Here is a 23,044-nt window from a genome sequence, read left to right as displayed (position 1 = left end):
TTCAGCAATTAACATCTTGCTTTTTACCCTTGCACTCTTCTCCCCATCATTTTAGGTGCTCCCAGTACTCCACCCATGTGACATAAGGGATGGATCTCTATCTCATGCTCTACTCAACCTCCATAGTAGCAGGAAGGCAAGGACTGATGAAAATTAAGCTAGTTCTTGAGAGAAAGATTCTATGCAGAATTCTATGCAGATTGAGTAAACGTGATTGAAGCTCCAAAGATACAGCTTTTTCTATTTCCATTTTGATGACAAATAGATATATTTCAAGGGGAAGAAGGGAAGATAAATATATATTTAATTTTTTACTTTCTTTCATCCTCTAATCTCAATTCATTTTCAAATACCTTAATATAACTGCAATCCTGTTTACAAAGGAGAAAAAGGATTATTATTTTTTAATACGATAGCCAAATGAAAGTTCATGCTATTGCAATTGTTTTCTTTTATCAGTTTCATTGCCCTGGCCAAGAAAATGAAACCAAGGACAAATGCAGATGTAACAGGCTTGCAAGTACCCAAAGTACACACAGACAGAGAATTCCTCTGACATTATATCTCCAACTGATTAAAAATTTTAACAGTTGTTTTCTCTACCATTAATTTGATTCCTTTTACAACAATCCTTTTGTACCAGAAGTCACACCAGCAATTTTTCCATGACTTGGAGCAATTTCTGATGCCTCTTCAGCTGCAAAGAGCCACATGAATCTATGCAGCGGAAGAGATCGGGCCTTATCAGTTCACTGTTATGTGTACAATGGCTTGCATGAGAGCCTTCAGGAACAGCATCTGTGACCCCTCACTATGAATGCCACAGGTGTGATGCAAAATTACTAGGAAAGATTTTCTTCTAATCTACATCAAACCCACTGCCTTTGAAAGTTGTGTAAGTCTCCTACATGCTATGGAATAGTCAAATTATCTTAATCTAAGCCATCTACTATTTTTACAATTATCATATCCTATTGTTCTTTTAGCAGACTTTCAAGCACTTTCATACTGACTTTGAGATAATTGTTCCAAGTGCACAAAGCTATTAAGAGCACGGTTCTGTGTTTTAATCTCTTCTAGTGAGTAGAAGAATAGTTCATCCTTCTACTCTGTCATGCCAGTTAGCTTAATGCTTTTTTTTAAGATCCCCTCCAACCTAAGACATCCTGTGATTTCTTTTGTTTCCATGTGTGTGGTTTTTTTTCAGTAAAATGAGAAACCATTAATTTGCTGTATGTTAAAACACATCACCAGCTGATAATACATTATACAGTAGATAATACAGTAGATTCCATCACCTGCTAGCATATTACTTGGGTTTAGAACTATCACTGCATGCTGAACAGACATCCTTACAGATCTGGTTAAAACTTTTCTACTTATTTGGCCTCCAAACTCCCACTGCTTCTAGAAGAGGGAGCCGTACAAAGGAGCCTGTCATAATGGTTAATAGTTACAAGCTGTGGCCAGTCAAGGTAGGAAGGGAATTTATATCTCTGCTCCATTAAAAGTCCTTTTCTTCTAACACCCTGCTATCTAGACATACAAACAGATCAATAGTGCTGTGTTAGATGACACAGCAATGTTCAAGGGCAGAGGTGGCATCTCAGGGAACAGCAACTCCTATGATATAGATTACAAGTATTGCCCTGAGCTGCACGTGGAGGGAGAAAGTCTAAGGTATCACCTTCACTCACTCACAAAGAAAGGAAAAGGAAGTAAGTTCCTAATGCTAGGTGGATAAAAGGACTGCACAAGTTCATCTGGGAATTTCCTACTGAAAGTTTCACATTTTCATGTGGGCCTACCAGTCTCCCAGCACACTCTACCAGCTACGTAAACACTGCAACTGCTTGTTTCTTTTCTCATTTTTTTCTTATTAATTAGGAATTTGTTAAACAGGATGTATTAAATGGCAGGAAAATGCTCTAATGAGACAGGTTGAGAAAAATGTCCAGATAGGCCTATTTGTCAGGTCCATTTTTAAAAAGGAAACTTCCCACTGGAAGCTAGCCTTTCAAGTGCAGAGCCATAACCTGTAACTCATTTAATAGCCAGTGCTGATAAGAAATACAGTTGTAAAAGGTAACTGTAATAAAACACGATGGAACAAATAAGGAGTATTCACATTTATCAGAATCCCATGTTATGTTGTGGCTTTGTATTAGAGATTAACAATTTGAATGAAAGAACCCAAGCAAGCTCGCCTTGGCAGCAAGGCAGTAGATGATTAAATAACACTTCAGAGCAAAGCAAATTAAGAGTCTCAGCTCCTTTCTGAACACAGAGAGTATAGGATGATGTTCATGCTTCAGGACACAGAAAACAAATCCAGGAATTTGAAACAGAAAAGAGGGAGGAAAAAACATAACTCACAGTACTTCCTTGTGAAAGGGCATCCAGATAAATCCTTTCAGCCTTGATACAAGTGAGAAGTAACACATCCATCACCAGCCTGCTAGGGGAAGCCAGCAGAAGGAATGGTGAGACTGAAAGTATTATATGCAAAGCTCGTCAGACTGCAGCAGGGGGTAACGCTGTCCTTCTGAGGCTCCACAGCTGTCAATATGGCACAACCAAGTCCAGCTGTCAAAAATTTTACTGGGGGAAACAGCTGTAACTGAAGAAAACCCAAATGTACCTCTCAAACCAGCTTGAAACATTTGTATTTCCATACAACACAAACCCAAGAGTTAAAAACTGTCAACAGAAAGACTGAGTAAAGCAAAGATCATTCTAAGCCAGAAGTCTCTAAGACCAGAGAACTTTCTGGGGGGTTCATAATTGCTAGATGATATTCAGAGCTGAATATGGAGACAAGATCAACCATTACAGGCATAGGAAAATATAGCACAAGGGAATTACTTCTGGTACAATTCACTTGTGACCTGATGGAACATCGCAGTTTCACATCTCTCATGTTTTAAATGTTTCTGGGGATAGAAAGCCACAGGGGAGAAGTTTACAAGTGCAGTTCTGCCAGAAAGCAGTCACTGAAGGAGATTGCTTCATGCTTTCTTTTTTTCTGCAACCACGGATTTAATGAAGAGTGTTGGTTTAGTATAAAGAGAGCCAAATTGCTCCTGATGGAGGCAGAGGGGCTCCATTTATTACAGCAACCCATAATTTCATAGCTGGGGTAGCTCAGGGACAGGCAGGAAACCAGAGGTCCTTTGATTCTGCTGCCCTCATATTGTCTTAATGTCTCTGGATGCAGGGAGCCAAGACATCTTTGGCATGGTCCCAGTAAGTACTTTGTGTAATTCCAAGGATGGATTTGGCTTGGGGGAGTTTCATTTGTTGTGATTTGTTGTAGAATTTGATTTTTAGTATTATTTTAAATATACTTGGTTTATTTCCACATCTTTGACGCGTTCCAGAGCAGCTCTTTGCTCGTCGTTAGTTTCAGTCAAGGATTTCCTGGGCCTGTGTCATTTCTCCCTGAAAGCTTTCAGGAGGCTCATGCTAGTGCTGCTCTTGGCTGTCACCTGAAGAAATCTTATTCCATTTTCTAGTCTTACAATTGGAAATGCTCTTGGAAAAGAGAAGCTTACCATTTAGGGGAAAAAATTTAGGATGCATTTACATTCTTGGCAGTTGTCTGAAAAGATGTTTGGATGTTGCTCCTAGAGGCATGTACATGTCCCCATCAGCAATGTCAAGACAGAGCAGGGTAACCTTATACTCCTCCTTTTCAGGTAGCCAAAAGGGCTGGGATAAACTTCTGCAGTAATTCCAGTTCAGATGGAGAACTAAATCCTAACTCAAGGTGAAATTGCTTCAATTAAAAATCACAGGATCACAAAAATAAATAAATAAATAAATAAATAGATCAACATGAAATAAATAATGCTAGGCATTAGTACTGTCTAGGTGACTGATAACATTGCTTTAAAGCCTTTCCAGTTGTCTAGAAATTAAACTAAACCAATTTGTAGCCCCCCAGCCTTAACCAGCACTTGCTAGTTTTGAAATAGACATGCTAGTGGTTTATGCAGAAGTGGCTCGGGGTGATCTTTCTTGTCACTTTCCATATTTATCATCTTAGATAAGTAAAAATATCTTAAGCTTTTAGATGAGGGGCCATGGTGCTCATCTGCACAATGTACTCTCTGGAGAGGCTCCTTGCCCCCATCCAGATAGGGTAAGCCAAGCCTGGAGCACTGGCACTTCCTTTGGGCACTCTGTCCTTTATTGCTGCTGTGGAACTGACAGTTCAAGCCTCATTCATCCTTGGAAATGTGTATTGGGTTATTGCTACCTAGATTTCTTGGCATCTACACAGCTTCTTAGCACAGCTGCTTGCTGTTCCTTCCCTCACTCTGCACCTTACTGTCAGCTAAGAACAAAGCATATTTCCAACACAGGAGGGATCAGCCTACACTTAAACTACCACTATCAGAAATGCATTACGCTTGTTTTTGGCTGCAACCAGGCTTGAATCTCAGTTTTTATAAAGAGATCAATACTGAGTGTGTGCATAACTGCTATTGCTCTCAGTTGGCAAAAGACACCAATAATCTGTGCTACTTGTTGAGCTAATACATTTGTCACTCCTCATTAGCTTGTAATAGCTTTTACTGCTACCGGGTTTTTTTAAGGCTTAGGATGGAAAATACATATATTTTTGCTACTTAGGAGCAACTCATCCAGATATGTTTCCTAGCGCTTCCCTGAGGGATGTAATTTTTAACAGTGAAGAAAACTGCAAGACTCTTCATAATTAAAATAAATAACTTGTTCTGCAACCCATAGGCTTAGACAGCATTTTTAATCTTCAAATTAAAAATGTAACAGAAAATCTCTTGACTATGGAGGAAAAAAATCAGATTGATGTAAAAAGTATGCTTGAAATCAAGACGCATTTAATATCTCATCATTTACAGTCTGTTTTGGCTTAAGATGTCTTATTTAAAATCTATTCTTGTTCTGTTTCCATGTCATTTTCAATCAGAACAAAACAAAGGCAGAAATTGTTTTAAATGTTAAGATCATGATCTTCAGAGCTGGCTTCGTTGCTAGAAGTTAAATTCTTACCCAATCCATTAAAGGGCATTGGTTTCCCTTGTCATATCTAGTTTTGATCATGAGAAAGAAATGGGAAACAATAAAACCAGATGTAATAAGAAACAGATTTTCAGCTTTCCGCTTATTTTTTAAATTTTATTTTCATTTTCTTTTATTGGTTTTTCACTTTTGAAAATATCTGAGTAAGAGTTAACTTGATGGTCTGGAGAAATAAATAAATAAAATAAAGACCTTTGCTCAATTCCCGATGGAAAACTCCGCCTTTAAAACAAGGAGCTATATAAATAGTAGTGTGCTATAAGAGTGCTGATGTGGATTGGGTGGCTAAAGTTCCTGGTGGTGGCTGGCAATATTTCAAAGGGAGACTTACAAAGCTTGTGAGAAGATTCATTTCTAAAAAAACTATAGACTTTCTAGCCTGGAAAGGTTTCTTTCCTGAGCTAGTTTATCTCCCTGGGAATGTGTGTTGTGCGTTCACTGAGTCCGGGTCCTGAATCTCCCTGTGCAGGTGAAAACTTATCCATCTAGGAAGGAAGGAGGCAAGGAAGGATGGAAGAAAGGAAGGAGGGAGAGAAGGAGGGAAGAAGGAAAGGAGGGAAGGAAGGGAGGAAACAGGGAAGGAGGGAAGGAAAAGAAAGAGAAACAAAAAAGACTCTAAGTAGTCAGAGAATTGTAACTGATATGAAGAGCAATGTTATCTGCCCCTTTACAAACTAGAACACAAGACATGAAGCCAAACAGATGCGCCTGGTTTAAAATCTTCTGAAATGGGTTCTGTAAGTGGATAAAAAGGGTTAAGAAGACTGAAGTTTCTGTTCTCCTTTGTTCTCCTTCTGTCCAGTGTCAAACAAGGTCAAGAGTATTGCCTACGCAGTTTGGTGTTGCATTAGCAACACCTTGCTTGCAGGCTTAGCAAGGCATTCCTTATAACGTGGTTTTCCAGGCAGAACTGGGCTCTATCCAATTAGTTTGTTTCAACAAGGCACTATGCTATGATGGCATGCAGTAAATGCTGAATTAGATCTTCAGTGAATAAATCACACAACTGCAAATTTAAAGGTGTCCCTCTCAGCAAGGGTTCACAGGCAGCACCACAATTGCACTGACCAGCCACGTTCCAGCCTGCCTGCGTACGTGCATAGCTATGAGCAGTCTTCTGGAGAAGTGGACATAGGAGACAAGGAGAAGAATTGGATATATTTTAAACTTTAAAGTCAATGATCAAGATTTACAATCCCACTGTGCATTCTTCTGCCCATGACTGCCTCAAATTACTCAGGAAAGGTAAATGAGCCTAGAAAGAGGGGAATTGGTTGAAACTACCTTGAAAGATATATGTGATTCTGCTGGATTTTTGAGACCTTGGAGATGTCATTTCACAAACTATTAGGGGGAAGTTCAAGGAAATCTTTGCTAGTAAAGGAAAAAGGAAAAAAAGGACCTAATCTCAAAACCCCAAACAAGACCCTGCTCAGAAGAAAAAAAAGAAAAAAAAAAAAAAAGGAAAAAAAAAAAGAAGAAAAAAAAAAGAGGTAAAAAAAGAGGTAGTGGCAAAGGTTGAGACTTTGGAGCAGTTACACCTCTATCTGTGAACTCCTTCAGAAAGCTGCTGACAGAGCTTTGGCATCTGATCATCTCCTAACTGCTGATTAACATAGCACTGTTTTATATTTAACTCAGGCCAGAGCAGGAGGGGCTGGGGGTGGGGTTGAGTTGCTTAAAAGGGGAGCGCAGCGGGAACAATGTTCTTCTGTGTTGGTTCCCTCAGTCTCTCTGCCCAGCTGCACGCCTTTTGATCATTCATGTTTCCTCTAAATGCATGTTATCTTTAATTAATTGAGTGCCTTGTGGAAAGCAAGGTGGGGGAGACAGAGAACAGCTACAGCTACACAATTAATGTGCAAACCAAGTCTGCTGAGTTTACTGAAAGTAAGTGCTGAAGTGACTTATAAGCTTTACATGGTTCATGTTTTGCACTGAGAACAGATCTGGGAGCTGAGATGGAAGACATGGATTTTGAGGATAAGAAGTCCAAGAAGTACTGCATCAAGACAAAGCATGTGGCTATCATCTGTGGCGTTGTTGCTGTTGTAGGTCTTGCTGTGGGTCTTGGTGTGGGATTGAGTAAACGCCAGCCATCTCCAGAGTACTCAGACCAGCCGGATCAGCCAGCAACTTCTCCTCCCACAGTGAATGCAGGTCCCTGTCCTGCTAAAAGTGATGACTCTGGAGACTGGAGAAATTTCAGGCTGCCCACCTATGTGAAGCCTATCCACTATGACCTGGAAGTGAAGCCTGAGATGGACACAGATATTTACACTGGGACAGTCAATATTTCTATTGCCTTGGGACAATCTACCAGCCACCTGTGGCTCCATCTGAGGGAGACCAAAATTACAGAAATGCCTACACTCAGGAAATCCTCAGGACAGCAAATTGCTCTGACTGACTGTTTTGAATATAAGGCACAAGAGTACATAGTGATGAAGGCAGAAGCAGCACTTACCGTCACCGATGAAAGTGATCCTTATATACTCACCCTGAAGTTTCAAGGCTGGCTGAATGGTTCCCTGGTTGGCTTTTATAGGACGACCTACACTGAGAAAGGAGTGACTAAGTAAATCTGATTTTATTTTATTTATTAAACTATATTCTCTATTCCTGCTTTCTAAGACCTGCTCTTTTCCTGTGTCAGCTTTGCAGACTTGTCTCTCACCAACTTGCTGACGTTTCTGAGCTGTTCTTTCTCATTCCCCTAAGGAAGATGTTGTATTTAAAACCTTTTGGCTGTTGACAAGAGTGGGCAAGAATGTTGAGGGCTTTATTTATTATTTTGAAAATCTTTTCCAAACTCTACTAGTCCCAGGTTGTGCTTGAGCTTTGCAGAAGGCTCCTTTGGAGGCACTGAGGCCTGGTTTTTATCTCTGTAGTCCAATAAAGAGAATATGGCTCTCACCACTCTCTCCTGTCACTCCCCAAGGTAATAGTTTTGGTGTGAAACACTCTTGTGATAGTTCTCCTGACACTGTGCTTCCTTGATGTTGCAAGCCTGAGGAATGTCCGAATTCTGTCACTCCTGCAGCTGGTTTAAATTATGAGTTAGGGAGATCCAAACTATGAAGATTATCCTTGACTTGGAGTTTCTGTGCTCCAGATCCCATTTTTTGTTTGTTTGTTTTGTTTTGTTTTAACATATCAATAGTTACTGAACAGTTAGGCTCATTTAACCTCATTTAACTTCCCAGATTTGTACTGTTTCAGGGGGAGCCTGAAAAAGCCATTGTACATGCTGAGGCAGTCCTTCTCAGTTAGTGTACAGAGGGGACACAATGCCATCCATTTTACAATATTTGCATTTCTGACGTGATTTATTCCAGCCTTTACATTTAGAAGATAAACTTGGCTGGAGTCTCCTAGGGCACTGTAGCAAGCCAAACCTTGGTCTGTTTTCCAGACACTTGTTTGCCCTCCTGGGACAATGGTGTCATGTGTGAGAGTTGCATCAGCTCCATACAGCCACTGGCAGGCAATGCTGGAAGCAGCAGCAATGATAGGCACCAGCAGCAGCAAATCCAAGAGGAAGAGGAAAAAACAAGCACTCATTTTTTGTATGTAAATATGCTTATCAGATCTGGAAAGCAACCACATGGAGAACAGCATGAAACCCCACCAATTCTTCTCTTTCTCCTCCAACTAATACCTCAGTGTTGCTCTGATTCAAAGGTGCCTTGATTTTATACAGTGAGCAACTAACACCTTCACAGCAGTTTTAAAGAGTAACCTGTTAGAATTTTTATAAATTACAGTATGCTACTTCCATCTGGTTGGTGAAGGAAACCCCGATATTAGGTGAATTAACCCATGTTTGTCACAACAACAGAACAGCAGGACCAGAACACAGGTCTCCTGAGTCACAGTGCAGGAGAAGAAACTGCTGTTCCTCAGACAGTGTAGAAAGACAAGGTCCAAGCATCTAAGGGTAGGAAGAAAGGAGAATTTAATAGTCTAAAAAAATCTTACAATGTGAGTGTACTTCATTGAGTTCCTAGTCCTTGACCTTAGCAAGCAGTCTGAAAGTACTCAAGACAAAATGAAGGTGAGTTTGTTTCTTAGGCTTGAGAAGGGCTCTAATAAGAATGACTGAATGATGATTTCTGAGATGCTTTCAACATGGTTAAGTTTAGGTAGACTGTCTGTGGGGCAGAAGAGACAATGTACATCAGAGCGGTAATACAGCATTGAAATGAAAGCAACCACCAGCCAGATTTCAAGCTGCTGCTATTTGGCACGAGGGTTAGACTTGAAGATCTTAGAAGTTTCCTCCTGTCTAAATGATTCTATGATTCCATGACAGTTTAAGGAAGGACGGTGAGGAAAATGTTTTCTCACATATTAAAAACGTGTTTTGCCTTGGCTTTCTGCTCAAAACCAGTGCTGGTTTTAGCATTAAATTTTTCTTGACATTTGCCTGAGGCAGATATTACCCTTGCAAAATTTCAACCCAAATGGGGACAGATCAGATCAGGTAATAGCAAATGTCAGGGAAGTCTATTAATATTGGATGCAAGAGAGAAGGGAGCTGATGTAAAAATGAGAGCCCATTTGTACTTGACCTATGCCCCCAGCCCTTCTGGGTAGTATTAGAAGCAGTGGGACCTTTTGAGAAAATTAATGGCCCCGGAAGTCAGCTTCCAGGATAGAGCTATCTATTTGTAAGGGCAAAGGTCTGCCACAGAATTGCTGTAATGCCTTTTGTTTACAAAGTGGGCAGAAGTCCAGGTTCTTCCGTTGCTTAGATTCAAATCTCCCACCATGTTTCGTGGAAAACATGTAGATCTGTGATGGAGTGCCTGCAAGTCCAAGAACCTTGGGAGGCTTAGAGAGAAGAGCACCTTGTTCACCAATTCTGTTCAGAGAGATTGTACTGTCCCCATTAGGACAGGGATATTTTTGGATATACTCAGAAGTGAATTTGCAGATACCTTGGGAACACAGCTGCTTAAATTAATGTGGAAAAGCGGGTAGGTAACAGGAAAGCAGAAACCTTGAGAATGAAGGTTTTAGGCATAGACCTGCCTAGATTCTCCTGAGGGTACCTGAATCCAGCTGTAAGCACTGAAATCTTCTCCTAATGCTACTCCTCTGTCTCTGGGCACTTCATTCCCCAGTGATGAAAGGGGAATAACAGTCTTCCCCTATTATAAATAATGCAGTGAGTATATCACAGTTGTGTTGTTTTCAGATACTGGAGAAAGGCATAATAGTTTTTTCCTAGTATTATTGATTCTTTTAACTCTTCAGCTCCTGGCAATGAATGTGCTAAAATCTTCCACTATTTTTGCATAGAAAACAGATAATAGAAATATGTCAAGACATCTGATTATGATTTTATATTGCTATTTGTGGGAATGTATGGTTTCCCTTTTATAGGAATTCTATCTATCCTCCATAAGAGTGGAACAAGAGGCCTGTAAATGAATACTCAGTTGGGCATGTCTATAACATATGAGAAGATCTGCATTTAGAACTTTATTGATTAGAGAAAGGCAATATTTAGTTGTTGTTGTTGTAAGGAAGTTACACTCCTGACTTTAGCTCAGGAGCAATATTTTCTCGAAAGAAGCAATGAATATGAATGTAAGGAATGGCTGGTAGAAAAAAAAAAACACACCTCATTTAGCTTAAGGGGAGCGCTTTTTATGCTTGAACTTTGTGTTTTGTAAGAAAAAAAAAAAAAAGAAAGGAAGAAAGAAAAAAAAAGAAAAGAAAAGGATATTAATCATAGTTCTAAATGCAGCACTGCTCTATTTTGGGAACAACAGCTGGATGCAATCTCAGCCAGATCTTCACTCCTTATTACTACGGTATTTACAACTGCTACCTCTAGTTCATATTTAAAGTTCTGAATATCAAAAGCAAGTAGAAGGGTGGAAACCAACAGGCAGTGAAGAAAATCTTATCTAAAATCTACATAACACAGCTTGAAAGGAAATTACATCTTATGTTTCTAGTGTTACTTTTGTGCAGGCCATACCCTGGATTTCTCATATAGAAATGGCAGTGCTGAGATTTTGCACTCCTGATATCTGTTTGCCTCTATAAACATATGAGAATAGATAATCCCATTCCAGCTTAAAAAAAAGCTATCGTACTGATATCAGTCTTTAGGAACAAGATATAAATGTGTCAAAATATATAGCCCAATTTTTAAGCAATAGATGTGAAGTGTTGCCCTGAGGACTTGGCAGTTAACTTCATTGTGAAATAGCTCTCAAATGCAACCAAAAGTTAAGAGAGAGATCAAACAGTTTACCAAGCAAATGAAATTCAATTAAGCCTGAAGTTAAGGTTAATATTCATTATGCTTTCTGACCATTAACTTTAGAGTTAGTACTCCAGTGAGCATAAATGGTGAAAATGCAGACATTTTATCTCCAATGGGCTTGTAAAGGAACCTCGTTGCTCTAAGTTCCTAATGACCAGTTTAGTATTTAAGCAACAGAAAGAAAAGCCAACAGAAACATTGAAAACTTGGTTGTCAAGGGAGCTTGTAGGCTTACTGCAGACCTGTAATTTATGATGTACACTTTTAATTACTTTTTGGAAAGAAAAACTACCTTAACATATTCGGAGCAGCTGTAGAAGTGCTGTCAGAAAATGCCCAACATTCCAGATTAATTGAAGGAGCATCTGCGCTCTCTTTCACCATTAATCACTGGAGAATACGCTCTGCCACTGAACAGTACATTAATGGGGGAGTCTAATGCCACTGTGAGAAGCAAGCATACAACATGAGCTTTCACAACCTTCACTTCATTTTTTTCCAGATTTTGTGATACACATATTCCACGAGCCTATATAATGTTAACTTGTGCGTTTCTGATATCACCTATTTTTATGAATGGAAAAGTACTCAAAAATATTTGTACTTGATTTTAGTTCATGAAGTTGCAAAATACTTATGCAGTGCAGATAAAATTCAAAAAGTATGCAGCGAAGGCTTAGATCAATCTGCCAATCTGTTGTTTGTTTAAGGAGCATTGCAGCTACTGATCATGAGCCAACAGATGCACGGAAATCATTTCCTTGCTTTGACGAACCCAACAAAAAAGCAACTTACAGTATATCAATCGTCCATCAAGATAAGTATGGAGCACTTTCAAACATGCCAGTACAGGTAAGTATTTCCCAACTCTACTGCCTACGGGGAATCGTTCTGTAAAGCCAGTGCATTTAGTCCTTGTATGCTTACAGACTCTTCCACTTAGACACTGTAAAACTAACGGTTAATAAATATTCTACAAAATACAACTGGTTGTTTGGTTAGAAATCCCAGTGGCCAGTTAGTGCACAACATAACAGTACAGAGCCAAATTCAAAGCAGACACGACATATATCTTGTCATTAGCTAGCTGGCCCTTTCCTCAAATGGTCTAGATGAGTATCCCCTACTATCCAAACGCAGGTAGTGGCAGGTTCTTTGGTCAAACCAGGTGGACTCTGAGAAGAAATACTCTGGAATACAACTGCTTCCTCAGTGGGGAGTCTCATAATAATCACTAAATATGTAGTGTTACAAAGCAAGAACTTGCTGATCACAATCTAATTGCAAAGGAAACTGCTAGCAGGAAATTCTAGCACTATTACACGTAATACCACAGAATCTAAAGATCCCTATGTCAGCTCAGGGCTATTGACACTTGTCAGTCCACACCAACTGTAATTTTCTAAAAAACCTACTTCTGGAACTGCTGCATCCAGTTCCAAGTTTGGAATGAAACACAGCTGCATCAGTTATCTATCCCTGGGCACTCTGGAAGAAGACTGAATGGCTTACAGCAGAGACAGCTTCAAAAGAATAGCTTAACTAAATGTGTAGTTCAGTGTCTAATTTCTAATGAGTGTGTTCTGAAGTGGGAGATAATAAACAAAGGTCTGCTTTGCTACATACTATTTTACTTAAGGAGCTGCCCGAACTGTGTACTTGCAGTGTAGCTGCAATCTGACGCAGCAGACTCACAGACCTCTGGCAAATTTAAATCTCCAACCTACTGTTATTTAAAAATATTTTTAAGATACATATAAGAGAAGCAGGTGCTTTGGTAAACAGCACACATGAAAGGAGAGCATGTGCAGCAGTTTTCCTTAAAGACCTCATATAAGTGAGGGTACCAGTATGGGAGGTGAGGAGGTAAAGCCAGATGTTATCAAGGTTCAGTAGCTTTTGAGATTCACTTTAAATCTTAAAGTGTGGATCGTGTCTCCAGTACAAACATTAAAATTAAGCTTTCAAAGGGCTAGGCACCACTTGCTAATTAATTTGTTAAAATCCAAATATAGGCAGGGAAACATGATGCTGGGTTCACCCTAGGGTTTGACTAAGAGACAACAGAAGGACCACTTTTCATTTGTTGAGATTACAAGGTCAGTTGCTCTGTTCTTTGCAGTGAGGGATCTCTGGGGAATCAATTCAATGGACGTAGCAGTAGTTTGTAAATGCAGGACACATTATGTGTTACATATTCTATAGCAGCTTTGGTGGTGTGGAGCCTTATAATCCACATGGCAAAAATCAACTCAGCAGTGTCAGAACCATGTACAATTCGTTTTCATTTTTCACTGGAGTAAATTTTGTTTAACTTTTTTTCAGTGAGATTCCAACTTTGTTGAAGGCACAAAATAAAGTAAATTAGAATCAAATTGCGGGAAAGTAGATTGTGAATATATCTGTGAAAAAAATTTTACTCATGAAATCATATTAGTGGTAACATCCAATATGTATGCTTTATTTACACTGTATTTATTTTTTAAAAAATGGAACCTCATAAAGTACTGAATCTCTAGTAGAAGATTAGTGTCTTTATACACTGTTTATCTTTCTCCTATTTTATTCATCCAGGCAGAAGCTCAAAAAATTATCAGACTGTTAATTGTGGTTAATGGATAGCAGAAATTAGTATTCAAAGGATGAATCGCATAAAAATACTTTCTAATTTCTTCATGTAGATCAGCTGAGAAAACCTAGAGTGCTTTTAAATTAATATGCAAAATAAAAGCTACAATCAGCTTCATTTCTTAAACATCCCATCAATTATCAGTACTAACAAGTTCAAGATAGAATTATTAGTGAAGTCCTTAGCCTAACATCTTTGCACTCCCTGACACCTACGTGTTGCACAGACTTAAAAGAGGACAGAATCCAGCTTTTCCTCTGACCTGTCCACAGGGATATTATTTTATGAAACTATTTCAAGAACAAAATACATTGAAATACAGTGGAAAACTCCTGCTGGCAAAATTCCTATGCATATGAATGATTTCAAATCCTTGTTGCAAAATTAGAACCAGGTAAACTTATTTAATGGTGAAAAACAAAGTCTACTCTTGTTTATTTTGTCTGTTCTCTTGCCACTAGCAATGGGATGCCAAAAGAGGTAAATCTGGAGAGGTGATTTATCATATCTATGTAGTCTTACCCCTCATAAAAATATTATACCCTCTTTTGCATATATTTGCAATTTCAAAATCAATTCTTCCTTCATTTCTGCAGGAAACTGTATCACTGGGTAATGGCTGGAATCGGACAACTTTTCAGAAGTCAGTTCCCATGAGCACTTACTTGGTATGCTTTGCAGTGCACCAGTTTCAGTGGGTAGAGAGAACATCTGCTAGCGGAATACCTGTAAGTTTCATTACAGACCAAGCACAATTCAGATGACAGATGTACTCTAATTTGCACTTTTATTTTTAATCAATCGGCTCTTTTTATAACGTAAGCAGGATTCTTTCCTTTCCAGTATTTTACATGGCAGATCAAACTAAGTGTTCACAGTGATCCCTCCAGTCTTCTCTACACTCACTATTTTTCAGTCTCCCATCTCAGTGAGGTCCCAGCTAGTACCTCTCATAGAGGCACACAGGGGAGGAAGGAACACTAGTGTTCCAATCTCATCCTTGACTTGAAGCCCAGAAGCAGAGGGAAGGTACAAACCCAAGGATGCAAGAGATACACAGAGATGCAAACACTCTGTAGTTTTTAGAAGCTTAGGATGTATGAATACACACTAAATGCGATGTCTACCCTATTTACAGTGATGGTGGCATAGAACTACCATGCTATGTGCAATTGCATGTTGGCTACAATGTTCTCCATTATGCAACATTAGCTAAAGGTAGCTGCCACAGTGCAAGTACAAAAACATACAGAAGTGACAGCACCTGGGTATTCAGCAGGTACCCTAATGATGTGTTTGAATCTGAATCCATAAAACTCAAGCATCTTGATTTAGATGCAACAGACACGACTGTTTCAATCTAGTTCTAGCTTGGATTTGGTAACAATCTTCTGAAGGTGCAGCTGATCAGGAATAAGCAGATAGGTTTGAATCTCAACATGACAGCGCAGAAAGAATTTGCTCCTCAACTTAAACTCCTTATTTAGCCTAAAACTAGTCTGGTTTGCTCAGCCCACTGTTGGTTATTTATAGGTTTCTTGCTTTTCTTCATGAGACAGAGGGTGATGCTAGAGCTGTGTGCTTTGAATGCTTTCCGTCCTCTCCCCTCAACAGTGTGACATATGCTCCTTTAGTTCAGCTGATAGCTCTTCCCTTTTCTGGAGGATGCTAATGGATGTGGAAGATAGAGCATAGAGCCCCAGCCATGTCACTCCTCCCTTAGCAAACATCCCAGAAGGATGGCAATTCAGGTTGTCCACTGATATGAAAATTTGCCTTGTCAAAGCACTAGAGTGCTGAGCCAGCTCTCAGTAAAGACTTCCTGGCATAGCACTGTACTGAGGTCTCCATCCTCAGCACCTCTGCTAACATCATGCTGTAAACTTATTTTAATTCTTGACAAATGAACTGAAGCCAAATTATACTTAACCAAAGAAATGGAGTCTGCCTTGAGATAGTGATGCAATATTCTTAGATACCTGCTATTTGGTTTAGTTTGCAAAATAAGAGAAAGTTTTAGGATGTTAAGCAGCATGGTTTTGTTAACAAGATGCTTTTTGGCTTGGCTGCTCCAGTCATTGTCAGGAAAAGGACTTTGATTCTTTCGCCTCAATAGACATCCTCTAGAGTTTAGTTATTTCAAAAAGAAGTTGTGCAGCTGTAGAGTCATAGCATTATTTGGACTGGAAAAGACCCTTGAGATCACCAAGTTCAACCATCAACCTGACCTACCATCACTAAACCATTCCCCTATAGATCCCAAATACCTCCAAGGATGAGGCCTCTATCTCTTCCCCAGGCAGCCCATCCCAACACTTGACCACACTCCCTGAAGAAATTCTTCCTAATTCCCAATCTAAACCATTCCTGGTGCAACTTGAAACCATCTCCTTGTGTCCTATCCTTTGTCACCTGGAAGAAAACTGAAAGAACTTTTGTAGAAATGCTGTAGGAAAAAACAAAACACCATGTAAAAAAGAACTGTTGAAGACATAAATGCTGAAGAAGGCAGAAAACATTGCTTTCTAGTTATAGAAATTCACTTAATAACTACTCATCTGTGCCACATTCTAGATTATGGATTTTCTTAGCTGAGCAATGAGATATTGAGAACTGTTGATTGTTGAGAACAATATTCCGTAGTTTGCTATATAAATTGTTAGCAATAAATTACCCAATGGAAAGTATCCACATGATCCATATATTTCTGTAATAAACCACAGCAACTGCATGCAACTAACTCACAATGCATTATTTAAAACCTCTGACATCAGCCCTGAAAATCATTACCCTAGCAAAGACCTTAACAGAATCCATGGTGGAAAACATGCCCACAGCTGGAACAACTCTTCTGATCTAATTACCTGTCAGGTACCAAATGTCTGCTTTGGAAAAATCACAGAAGAGATTACAAGAAGAGATTTGAAACTCTAAGTCAGTTCTAGTGCACACTGAAGGTTTTGGAACCCATTAATATGGATCAGCTAGTGGACTGAAGACTGCTAAATTGGGTAAAGAGCTTACTAAAGTAGAAATTACAGATTGTAATTGCAAACCAACCCTGAGGGAAATCCCTTGGCTGGGATGGATTCCCAATTGAATTTCATAAGCTTTTTTTTGTTTCTTTTTTTTATTCCTTTCTTATTTCTGATCACTTTCCCATCCTCCCCTTTTGCTGGAGGAAGTGTAATTTCATGGTATTGAAACCAATGTCTTGTCAGGCTCAAAGAATGCTCCTAGTGTAGGGCAGCTCCTTTGCTCAGTTTGGATCCTAAATGCCAAGCTGTAAAACAGGACTGAGGAGTAACAAGCCACACCAACACAGCCAGAAAAAATGTGGCCCATTCATAAGAGACACAGAGCCTATAAAAAGATGGACCAGCTATCCCAAAGCCAGAAAATTCACTCAACACCACAAACATTCAGGAACAGGGAAGAGATCCTGCAAGCACAGCACAGGTTATATACCTAGGAGTACTGGGACAAAGAGATGGAGAGGAAAAAAAAAAGTCTCAAGATCTGAAGGGAAACTTTGCCTTTACAATGCGGAGATAGTGTCTCAAAAGGCCTTTTCACACTATAGGACTATTAATCGTAATGATGAATATCATAAGGACTCCTGGGCTCAAGGTTTCCTATTATTTGACAGTAACAGTCAAAGCAGCCCCAGACACCAAACCCAAGGGTAGAAAAGCCAGCACTCAAGTCACCATTTTTTGCCTTCATCAAAAAATGCAAGTTCAGATATGCAAAAGAAGCATGGAAATGATCACCATTGCGCACAGAGCTAAAAGATGTGCCTCCTGAAAGAGATGAGATCTATCAGGGAATAGAATTCAGTATTCAGGACAGTCTCTTAAAAAAAACCTGCAGTGTTATAGGTGTGCATGTTAAATTAATTTTCAATGCTTGCAACGTGCTGGTTCCTCTTAATTGAAGACTACTCTAATTGTCTCTCTCTATTTTACAGCTGAGAGTCTACGCCCAGCCACAGCAACTACACACAGCAGAATACGCGGCAAATGTAACAAAAAAGGTGTTTGACTACTTTGAAGAGTACTTTAATTTGAGTTACTCTCTTCCAAAATTAGGTGATTATTAGAACTTACATTTTTCATTTTGTTAGTTTACTGACATTATATTTCTCCTACTGTTCCCTGTGCTTTGGTAGAAAGAAGAGCATTAAAGTGTTTGGTTGCTACCTACTAATATTCTTTCAGGATGTAAAAATCATACCCATGTGGTTCTTGAATGTCATGGTGAGAGAGCTGGTCTCAGTAACAGGTCAGCTAGCAGTTCCCACATGAACTGATCCTGGCACAGTTTATTTAGAGTGACGTGGAAAATAAGAGGAATCATTGGTGACATCAGCAGAGGAACATGATGAGCTAAAATAAAGCCAGATTAAGTTTGAGAAAAACATGTATCACTTCCATAAGGACTTCTGGAAAAAAGTCAGCCATGCGATAAGTAAAAATATAAACTGCCAGAGAGAATGTCATACTATTTACTACTCTCTTTGCAAACTTGGTGTGTAATCACATCTTAAAAAGATGATTGTAGTTCAGCATATAATTCTACAGCAGTTGCTACTGCTGGACTGACAAAAGACAGAGCAAAACAAGAGCAGGTAGATGATGCCCATGATGACAAAATAAGACAAAAAATAAAGTACCGTTGGGCATTATTTAACTTGGGCTATATCTGGACTGTGGATCTGATTTATGCAGTTTGAAGTAATAAAGTCAGGAATGGAATCTGAGTTGTGAAAATGCACTGGAAACATCCCATCCTAAAGCCTCCAAAGAGGTAATTCAATCATGTTAATAAACATTTTATCCCCTAGCCTCTTAACTACAAATAAACACATCTAACAGTCTAACTTACATTACTTCAGTGATAGATACTTACCTCCTTTCAAAATATTGGAGGAGTTTACTGGAAATATCCATTTGCATTTCAACAAAAGTGAATTAGGAAAGCTAGTACAATATGATGTCATTTTACACACCAATCCCTACTAATAGGTAGGACTATATATCTCTCTCTCATGCTGCATACCCAAGCTTTCATTTTCATAAATGCCTGATGATTTTGCACATCAGCATGTGATTAGAGATCTGTCTGCATTCCAAGGCTGGAAACACCAAGTCAGCAGTATCAGAGGGTAAATACTCTTGTAATTTTTATATTATTTTTCTCAGAATATCTTATTCATTGTATCACAATTTTCAACTTACTACATTGTTCCCTCAGTATTACAAGTCATCTGGATCAAACCTGATGAACCAAATTTGTTTCTGCAAAATGCTTGAGATATTTCCCCTGAGTTATGGCTTCTGGAATTGCTATTCTCATTGCAATGCTCATTTTGACACTCTGTGGACCCCCTGACAGACTATTGCCTTTGATTCTATAATCAAATTGTTTAAATTAAAATTACTAATTTTTGTGTTCTATTAGGGTGGAGAGATGGCTGTTTGTTCTATTCAGTTTTAAATCCATCTGTACTTTTTCACTTACTTGAATAGGAGTTGTAGTCATTATTTGCAGAAGAAAATGCCAGTGCAATTTAATTCACAATTCTCATTTAAACCTGTATTGATTACTGACCATGAAGAAATGACCCTCACAAATTGCCAGGAGTAGAAGCAGATGTTGTTCACTGCATGCGGGATTTACTTCAGTTAACACATCAATAAATATTTTTAATACAACAGAGTGACAAACAATGACATGCCTCATTATGCTACAGATAGTTTCAGGTGGTTTATTGCCTACAGCACATCCCCAGATAATACTATTAATTTCTGGAGCCAAAATTAAGTAACGTATGATATGCATGCTCTCAGGAGGTGACACAGCATCCTGTCTCAAGACATATCCTCAGCTAGTGCAACTGATTGTAGCTCTGTTAACCCCAGAAGAACTCAGGCACCTGTTGTCAGTTTCTATAGGCCAGTCCTGTGCTTCTTGAGCAAAGGTTTGGAATGCAGTCCACAACAGTAAGCCAGAACCACGTATGGCAGGCAGAACAGGCTATGAAAAAGCAGATAGAGCGTAATTCAGCTGGCTTAAAATTAAGAGTAGTAATCAGATTCTCTTTCTTTCCATACAGACAAAATAGCTATTCCAGATTTTGGAACAGGTGCTATGGAGAACTGGGGGCTGATCACATACAGAGAAACAAACTTACTTTATGATCCCAATGAGTCTGCCAGTTCCAACCAACAGAGAGTGGCAGCTGTGGTAGCCCATGAGCTCGTTCATCAGGTATGTTTCAGAACACAGTTCATTTTTTTTAAAGTGTTTTAAATATATAGTAGCAATTTTTTTATTGGGAAAATTGCATTAATTGGTCACATCTCAGGATACTCTGTGTGTGCTTGTGCTTTGATTGCAAATATCATGTTAAAACCACTCCCTGATAGAACTTCACGTTGCCAGAACTACTATAATGCCTTTGAATTTTTCTCAGGAAATTAGATGCTTGGGTCCATACGGTGAGCCAGCTTATGAAAATCTGTTGGAAATGTCTTAAATGAACTAATTTGCATGTGCAGATGTCTCTTTTGGGCAAGCAAATAGGAACAACTATACACTCTGAAGGCTGTCTGAAAACATATCTGTACAAGCACAAATCATCAAATCAAGAGGAAGAAACTAAAAATATTTTCAGTGGCATATGAATCATTAGTGATCTCCCCAGCAATATGTAATTTTATATTAAAAAGTAAAAATTTTAACATCAGGCAGGGACTGAATTCCAATTTAAAGCCTAGAATTAGGATAATTTTCATCTGGCAACAGCAAGAAATGTAAACAAATATGCTATGGGAAGACATGAAATACAGAAACGCACACTTACTACTCAGCTAAAACTATTTCTTTCAATGTTTATAATTACAGTGGTTTGGAAATATTGTGACAATGGAGTGGTGGAATGATCTGTGGTTAAATGAAGGATTTGCCAGCTACTTTGAGTACTTGGGAGTAAATGCTTCAGAACCAGATTGGCAGATGGTAATTATTTCTGTCTTGTAGGGGGTTGGCAAGGGTGGGGGAGCATTTTGGAAGGGTGCACATAACGCTATAATGCAATGGAAAGCACAGCAATGATAGCAGAGTAGCAAAGTCCTAGGCTACAGCAAGTGAAGATATGCTCAAATGCAGCAGACATGGACACAGAAACAAAGGAAAGAATCTGCTTACCCTTAGAAGGCCCCTGGTAGGCAAGGACCTCCAGCAGAACACCCATCCCTCCACTGCCAACCCTTAAATGAGATCTGGGAAGAGGTGGATCCTGGCTCCACCCCTTCTGGTCATTCAGGTGCACTGCTTGCACCTGAGCTCCCATGGGTTGGCCCTGCCTTCCCACCAGATGCTCAGTCACTGTTTCAAGCCATGACTTGGGGTTTCCACCACAGCATAAAAATTAGGCAACAATGATGAGGACTTAAAATACATTGATTAAAACAAAAACATAACAACAATGCAATGTTGTTGCAATAAAGAGAACAAGTTGGATACTACTTTTCTACCTCCCCACATTATAGTCTGAAATTAATCAATATAAACTTTGTAAAATTTTAGTCCACTGGGAACTGTTATTTCCTTTCAACAAGTGAGCAAAGTATTTAGTTATTATTATGGCAGACAATACCTAGGTAGATTCTATGCAGAGCCTCAGAACTGGTTTAAGGTTGTTCAAAGATCCCCCTAAGTCATCCAGGAGCAATGACATTCCAGATACTAGAAAAGGAACAACACATACCCTGTAAGGAACTTGGGTAGGTGCTGCAGAGGTTGAGACAATCATCAAGACTAGTGATGTTTGGAGCAGGCAGCATCTACCTGCTACTCCACAAATATATCTTCTTATTGAATTATATGAGAGTGAGGACAAAAATCATTCTTGCACTTCTTTTGAACTTTGAAGTAAGAGATCTGTTGTTCTGCTTTTGTAAGAAAAAAAAAATTCATTACTGAGCCTAGAATTCAACAGCCCTTTTCATATGCAGATGTCATGCTCATTTAAGACTGAGCACCATTTCAACATTTTCATCCTACTGAGCACTGAAAGAGGAAAACCAATTTGAAATTTAGTCCTGTACCAATATCAGTTAAGAAGTAAGGGGATTTTGCTTGCAGGTTACTTTATCTTAATGAAATGATCATCACTAGCACAATGGAGAAGCCTGCTTCCCTCCCAGCTCCATTTTTGCAAGAGGAACCCCTAATGCTTTAAGATACCGTCACACTGCTCAAATCCGTAACAGAGACTTTTTATGCCTACTGGGAGCTTTACTGTTGTATGATTCACATGGGAAATAGGATTTGCAAAAGGTGATTTATCATAGTTAAGGAAAAAAAATATATCCCTGCCATCTCAGAGGTGAAGTATGAATTTGCAAGTCCTCTTTAAAGGATGTGACATTTCATTCCAATTCCAAATGCCTCCCCGTAGAGAAGCTGCAGCTCAAACTACTTCTGTTTTGAAGTATACAGTCCTGCTTTGTTCATTTCTTAACATTTTCTCTTTTTCAGCTTGAACAGGTTTTAATTGATGATGTGCTTCCTGTAATGAAGGATGACTCTTTGCTTTCTTCCCACCCAATTGTGGTTGACGTATCAACCCCAGCTGAAATTACCTCTGTGTTTGATGGGATATCCTACAGTAAGGTAAGACATCCTCCTGCAGTGACTTCAGCTGCAAAGGAAGTGGAGGCTTAGGAGGGGAGATAAAAGTCGGAGGAGTTCATGCCAGAGTTCCTAAGCCAGCGGGGGTTGTGTTTGCTCAAAACTTTTCTGTGGGATATTTCCTGCTGTCACTGATGATTTAATCAAAAGTGATGGTGAGAGTAGCCACTGATACTAGCAGTATCTGCTACTAGTAATAATTATATTAAGCCGGTCACTAAGCAGCTTTTTCTCCCATCACCTTGTGTGTTGATGCAGCCCAGTTAAGATACAGTATAATACAAGGGCAGATGTCCACGTGTCCACTATCTTACCTAGGGCAACTTTGGGACATCGTAACTTCTATTTTTAGGAAGCAAGGA

General features: G+C 39.2%; 1 protein-coding gene across 1 annotated transcript in view; it reads left to right on the top strand.

The window, feature by feature from the left end:
* Positions 1 to 6,760: 6,760 nt before the first annotated feature.
* ENPEP (glutamyl aminopeptidase) overlaps positions 6,761 to 23,044 on the top strand; it is a 33,169-nt gene continuing 16,885 nt past the window's right edge. The window contains exons 1-7 of the mRNA XM_015861991.2: positions 6,761 to 7,645; positions 12,064 to 12,205; positions 14,579 to 14,710; positions 17,953 to 18,073; positions 20,101 to 20,255; positions 20,892 to 21,005; positions 22,530 to 22,664. Coding sequence (XP_015717477.1) covers positions 7,029 to 7,645; positions 12,064 to 12,205; positions 14,579 to 14,710; positions 17,953 to 18,073; positions 20,101 to 20,255; positions 20,892 to 21,005; positions 22,530 to 22,664 — 1,416 coding nt within the window. The 5' untranslated portion in view covers positions 6,761 to 7,028. The remainder of the gene's footprint in view (positions 7,646 to 12,063; positions 12,206 to 14,578; positions 14,711 to 17,952; positions 18,074 to 20,100; positions 20,256 to 20,891; positions 21,006 to 22,529; positions 22,665 to 23,044) is intronic.

The sequence above is a fragment of the Coturnix japonica genome, chromosome 4, assembly GCF_001577835.2.
Source record: "Coturnix japonica isolate 7356 chromosome 4, Coturnix japonica 2.1, whole genome shotgun sequence".
Lineage (NCBI taxonomy): Eukaryota > Metazoa > Chordata > Aves > Galliformes > Phasianidae > Coturnix > Coturnix japonica.
The sequence above is the reverse complement of the archived record's forward strand: the minus strand, read 5'-3'. Positions and strand labels throughout refer to the sequence as shown.